At 40.2% G+C, this 6,864-nt stretch overlaps 2 protein-coding genes across 2 annotated transcripts in view; both read left to right on the top strand.

Moving 5' to 3' along the window:
- The window catches only part of LOC119420744 (short transient receptor potential channel 6-like), a 12,726-nt gene extending 11,528 nt beyond the window's left edge, over positions 1 to 1,198 (top strand). The window contains exon 8 of the mRNA XM_037688174.1: positions 1,151 to 1,198. Coding sequence (XP_037544102.1) covers positions 1,151 to 1,198 — 48 coding nt within the window. The remainder of the gene's footprint in view (positions 1 to 1,150) is intronic.
- The window catches only part of LOC119420585 (transcriptional coactivator YAP1), a 56,306-nt gene that overhangs the window by 20,901 nt on the left and 28,541 nt on the right, over positions 1 to 6,864 (top strand). The gene's annotated exons all lie outside the window — the stretch shown is intronic.

Here is a 6,864-nt window from a genome sequence, read left to right as displayed (position 1 = left end):
GTGCTGCACTGTGTGTGTTGTTTCAGAGCAGGATGGGAGCCCACACACATGAACAAGCTGCTGTTAGGACTCAGACTCCCAGGGGGCAGCAGGAGGTCAGAACCAGTTTGTAGATTAGTTTGTTGTCCTGCTTGAACCAGGTCTCCGGTCCATTGGAGGGACGGGGAGGGTAACCCACCGGGCCATGAGCAGAGCAGTCTGAGAGAGGTGTAGTTCAGAGCCGGCTCCACAGAGCAGGAGGGGGAACCATCGGGGGGGTCTGCAGGGAGAACCAGTGAAGAGTTGAGGTCAGGATTACTCCATACAGCACATGTTGGATTACCAAACAGCAAAAAGTATAGTGTATCAGCTGATTGGAGCAACTGAATACTAAAACTTTTCACCTGAATCAAAGTTTCCACCTTTATGAAGTCACTCAGCACTAAAGTGTCACGTACTGCCTCAGTTTGGGTCTTAAGCTTTACCTTCCTGTTACCATTAACCAGTATTTTAATCCTCAAATATTTAAAATTTGGGTGCCCAATATACCACAAGTACAACAGGTAGACAGATTTTACACCCACTGCTGCAATAAAACCAACCAGCTGTACTCACTGTAATGCAGAGCAATGTATTTGTCTTTTTCATTAATAAACATTAATAAAACAAGACGTACTTTCAGCCAAACTGTGAGATGTGAATACAGTGGTTGCAGAAAGAAGAAGAAATCCTTCTTCTTGGGTGCTGGGAATGTATAAATAAATGTCTTTGTGCTGATGGTCAGAGAGGTTTTTGTCCATTTTACTTCAAGGATGATGCTGTTAGTTTTGAGGGTGTCAATCATTTTGGATGTAAGGGCCATAACTTTCTCCTTACAAGTATTCTTGATACATTTTTGACAAACTTCAGTCTTGGACTCCTGAGAAATTATTTCAAATATTTTTTCCTAACATTTACTCCATTTTCCATCTTTTACCACTTATCCATGGAGACAACAAGCCCAGGAGAGAATCCCAGACCTCCCTCTCACCAGAAACCCTCTCCAGCGATACACAATCCTTCCAGAGAGTTCTGGATCTGCCCTAGACCTCCTACCAGTGAGATGTGATGGGAAAGCCTCCAGAGGGAGGGCCGTCCTGATCAGATGAACCTCCTCAGCTGACTCCTTTAGATGAGGAGCAGCATCTCCCCCCGGATGATGGAGTTCCTCATCCTTTAGAAGTTTACTGTCTTGCTGATGTTAGATGTGATCAATTCAATAATGGTTCAGTGTTCGACATTCTTTAGACAATAACGCGGTCAGAGGTCAAAGGTCACACTCACAGTAGACGGTCAGGCTGATGGTCTTCTTGGAGCGGGTGTTGAGGTGAGAGTTTTGTGCCAAACAGGTGTAGTCTCCTGTGTGCGTCCGGAGGATCTTGGCGATGGAGTACTGCGATCCGATGAACACCTGGGAGTTGTTGTAGAACCACACGTACTGACTGGCTGGATTGGACTGAGCTTGACACGCCAACAAAACGGTCTCTGCCTCCAGAACTGAGGACCCAATACGGAGAGGAGTCACATCTACCTGAGGAACATCTGGACCAACTGAGGAAAGAGAACACAACAAGAACCTGCTTTTAAGACAGAATTCAAAAAACGTTCAATACAAAATCAACAGGACTTTATTTGTAACAGAAGATGCTTCGCTCCTCATCCGAGGAGCTTTCTCAGTTCAATTTTTAAGACCGAAGATCATGCTCAGAATGTCGTGTTTTGAAGAAGTCTGAGAAGGACCAACTGAAAAGTGGGGCAGCTCCTGCAGAAACACTTCAGGTGTTTGTCCCTAAAGCTGCAGCGATAAAACTCTTACATCCAGTGCCTCTGTGTTTGTTCTTTACACAAACTAAAACAAACCGTAACATGTATGAAAACTTACACACAACGTTCAGTAACATCCAGTCAGAGCTCTCCGTGTTGATGAAGTTGCTGCTCACGCAGCGGTACAGGCCCGTCAGGCTGCGGTTCACGTTGCTCAGGGTGATGCTGCTGCTGTCGCCTTGAGTGAACGTAAAGACGCCGCCACCGTCAGGTTTATACTGCCACGTGTACTGGACCGGTTTGGTCCCGTTTTCCACGTTGCATTGCATCCATACTGTGGACTTTTCCACTGGAGACGCATCACTCAACAGCAAGGACGGTTTACTGACGAGGACTGGAGAAACAGAAACAGAAGAATGTTCAATGCACATGATGTTCTGTTCAATTTTGTAAAATTTATATCATAATCCTGTCATTTTATATGATCAAATGTTTCATACATAACTTGGTGCTACTCTACGTTGCTACTCTACGTTTCTTTAAATGAGTAAAAAAAAAAAAAAAAATTGTTGGTCTGTTTAAGTGATATTTTCATGTTTAATCAGAACCAGACCATTTGTTTTCATCGTCTTATTGTAATTTTATTTCAAATTCTACTCATGTAAGATAAGTCATCTACAAATTAGAGTTCGGTGTATGAAAAATATCAAATATTCCTAATTATGTAATTTTTGTTCAGAATAATGTTTTTTGTGCAATAATTTGTACTGTTTTAAAACAGAAAATCAAAAATTCAATCAAAATTACATTCAATGTTTATAGAGTTGTAAAAATAAAAATCAGATGGTACCACCTTATAGATGCCTAATAAAATAGTTTATAGATATATTATTATTTCTTTTATAAACACTTTATAAATCATTAATAGTTGTTTATTATGCATTAATTAAGGGTGACAGAGACAAAACTGACCAGTTTCTTGCCAAATAGTGAGCCAAATCTGCCACCTACAAAGTTACTTTGTAAGTACAATAAGCATTTGCAAACCTAATTTTTTTAATCATTTATTATTTTACTTTATCACTGCTTTATAAATATCTACAACTAATATTGTATCCTAAAAAAATAGGTTTACAAATGCTTATTGTGCTTACAAGGTATGAAATGTATAATATAACAATTCTAGATGAAATATATAGGTGAACAGATTTGGCTCATTATTTGGCAAAAAACTGGTCCGTTTAGTTCTTCTGTCACCCTTAATTAACGCATAATAAACAATTAATAATAATTTATTAAGTGTTTATTGAAGAATTAATAACATATCTATAAACTATTTATTAGCATCTATATGGGGAGCCTTATGTAAAGTGGTACCAAACAATTATTATTATTTTTTTGTGCTTTGTTGGGAAACAAAACAAGAAAAGATAAACTCCTAGAAGCGGTAGCTCATGTCTCTAAACATTTGTCAAAATAATGAGAAAAATATTTGTTTTATTCACTTAAAACCACCGACAGAGTTTCTGGTTTGAGCTGTTAAAAACATAATTAATGCGCAGATAAATAATGAAAAAAATAATAAAAATGTATCTTTTTTTTATATTTGCTGTTAAATTTGGCTTCATACAGTCACCCAGTCCTCTTACAGATACATGACTGTACTGTAACAGAAACACCCAGGGCCTCCACAAGTGTATGCAGTAATAAATCAATTTATTCATTAAAAAAAAAATCATTAATTTTATATATTTGTTACAGTGTGATTGTGAGCGCTGACCCAGTGTGAGGCTGCAGGTCTTAGTTTGGCTCATCAGCGGATGTTTAGCAGAGCACATGTAAGACTTCCCAAAATAAAAAGTGCCGTATCGGAGGGTCAGGATGTTGGCGCTTTCTTCACCAGCTTTGCCCTGACCTCCCGGTCCCTCCCACCACACCCAGGCCTTCGGGGCCCCTCCACCCCAGGAGCAAGACAGCGTCAGGTTCTGTTTGTCGCCGGACACGTTGGCGAAACACACCGGCTCTGCAGGAGGGAGATCTGGTGCAGGAGAAGGACAGTAATCATCGTTAGGTCCCATTTCTCTCAGTTCCACGCTCTTGTTCACCTCTCTGTACTCACATGTGTGTGTGCTGCACTGTGTGTGTTGGGTCAGAGCAGGATGGGAGCCCACACATGTAAACAAGCTGCTGTTAGGACCTCCAGCGGGCAACAGGACGTCAGTACTCATCAGATCTGTCTGCTGTCCTTGTCCTGCTTGGATCAGGTCTCCGGTCCATTGGAGGGACGGGGAGGGGAACCCACCGGGCCAGGAGCAGAGCACTCTGAGAGAGGTGTAGTTCAGAGCCGGCTCCACAGAACAGGAAGGGGAACCATCGGGGGCGTCTACAGGGAGAACATTACACAAATGAGGCAGTGATTAAAAAAAAGGAGGGACTGGAGGTCATCAGTCAAAGGTTCTGCCTACGGTGTGCTGCATCTTAAATATTTATGTTTTCATGGATCCTGGAAATGATCAATCATCTGTAGGAAATTACAAAAATAAATTTTCCTCTTCTAGATCAGACTTCTACCATCATTGAGGTCTAAACATCCCAACAACTCCTGGAGGACAGGACTCAGATCTCAAACAGCTCTTATGTGTGACATGCTTTACTGTGAGACAAACTCTGAAGCACCTTTAAAGGGAAAATCTGGTCATTTTGAAGAGATGTTCTATCAAATACTAATCAACAGTTAGACATCAGTCATAGATCACTGAGTGTGGAGAAAGAGACAAGTTTTTGTTTACGCTAGGCTAATGGCTAACCAAATGAGAAACTTTAAAAATAATAATTTTTCAGGCTTTCAAACAACTAATTCACACAAACTAAATAACAATATAACAGACACTTCAGGTCTAATGACTTGGACAGTTTGCTGTACATTTATTAAAACAACTTTAAGAAAGAAACCCTATAAACAGCTGTAAACTCAACCAGTCTAATATTTTAACAAAACCTGTGAGTCGCATTAATCAAACGTGTTACTTTATCCTCATCATCCTTAAAGATTAATTTTTACTTTTAGATTTGGAAGGTCTTCCATAGAGCACCTCGATGTACCATATGAACCACTAGAGGGAACTCTGGTCACATGACCTTATGAATATGCCATTCCAAAACAAGCAAACATCTGCACTTGGCGTTTTGATAGATATTGGCTGAACAGCCCAGAGTAAGCACTGACAATGTCAATAATAATAATAATAATAAACAATATTAGACTGTATATAAAAATGTCAGGAAGCTGTGTGTTCTATGGAGAAGAGAAAAGGGAAAACGTGTCTCCTTTCACAAGTCAGCAGATCTGATCTTATTCACCTCAGTGTAAATGTGATCCGACCAGAACAGAATCTAATAATGGACCCGTTTAAATGTAGCGTATAAATCCAATGTGGCTTAATTATTGAATTGGATCGTAGATAATAACATCTGTGGCAGAAACTGCTAAGCTGTGGAGCTTGAATCATGCTACAGTTTAGAATGATTGAGTATTACAAGCTGCTGTTGCCTCCGGTTGTTCTAATATTTACACAATGTAAAATAATATATTATATTTGGCTTTTGTAGGTTTCCATAAGGCAAACCAGACGTACTAATTAACCAGTATCAGTAGAGACTAGTTTCATCCCATAAATCACCATTGTGTATGCAGTGAACTTTTTCTAAGTGACAACTACAGAACAGTTATATAATAATAAATATACTTTATTCTTTATGCACTACCTGAGTTGTGCACTAAACCAGTTTTGTCGGCTGTGAGCAGTTAAATGTTTTGGACGCCATCTTAACTTCTCCATGATTTCGCAATGTAAATGACAGCGAGATGGGCGGTGCACCCTCTTTTTGTTTTATATAACTCTATAAGTGCTGTAATAAACACAGCACACAGCAAATAAAAGAAGCTGACAGGAGAAACTGTTAAATTATGGAAACGGTCTTATTTGTTGACAAAACTGTTTATCTTTCTGCACAAACGTTAAACTCTGAGGCAATAATCAATTATTAATGAAGTTACATAAGATTCAAATTGAATCAAAATCACAGTTGAACATCTCGATCCATGACACACACACACACTACACTCAGAGGTTTAAAAAAGGAACAGGTTGGTTGATGATGCGGCCTGAGGTCAAAGGTCACACTCACAGTAGACGGTCAGGCTGATGGTTGTCCTGGAGCTCGTGTTCAGGTACGAGTTCTGTGCCAAGCAGGTGTAGTTGCCTGTTTGGTTGCGGAGGATTTTGTTGATGGTGAGCTGCGGCCCACCGTGGATCTGTGAGCCGTTGTAGAACCAGATGTACTGACCCGGCGGATTGGACCGGGCTTCACAAGACAAAGAGAGGGTGTCTGTCTCCAGAATGGAGTTTCCACGATCCATTCTTCTGAACGGAGTCACATAAATCTGAGGATCTTCTGGACCAACTGTGAATAAACAACATGAACACCATGCAGAGTTGAAGGACACAAACTAAATCAGACAAGTGATTTAAGACACCTGCTGCTTTGTCTTTAACTTTCTTAAAGATTTGTTTAATTTAAATCACCTTCTGATAGAAAACCCAGAGACTCTACACCCTCTAAAGGCTGCACTCCACAGTCTTTCTCTTTTGAAATGTGGTACTCCGATGTCCCCTGTCTCTGAGGGATTGACTTGCGAAGGTTTGTAGTTTGTGAGATGAGTGGTTTTCTGGACACGAATTGAACAGAGAATGAAGTAACCCTTAATGTATGGATTTTTGAAATTTGTTTATTTTTGATGCAAGATATTCAAGTGGGTAGGAGTTACACTGTGTAGAAGAATAGAGGGAGTATTGTTTGTTTGTTTGTTTGTTTGTTTTCGAGGCAGCGCAGAGTGACCGATCCTGGTGAGTGGAGAGAGCAATTTTATCCACCATCAAGTGCAACGGAGGAGCCAGGGGGTGGCCAGTGGTGGCCTTGGCCCCCATAGATCAATCTTCAGCCACCCCATTCATCTGAGGAAACTAACTTTTATGCAATATAAAAACGTTTTCATACATACATATAAAATATTATATATAC

This window comes from Nematolebias whitei, chromosome 14 (assembly GCF_014905685.2).
Source record: "Nematolebias whitei isolate Nwh7 chromosome 14, NemWhi1, whole genome shotgun sequence".
NCBI classification, from domain to species: domain Eukaryota; kingdom Metazoa; phylum Chordata; class Actinopteri; order Cyprinodontiformes; family Rivulidae; genus Nematolebias; species Nematolebias whitei.
Note: the sequence above shows the minus strand (reverse complement) of the source record. Positions and strands in the feature narration are given on the sequence as shown.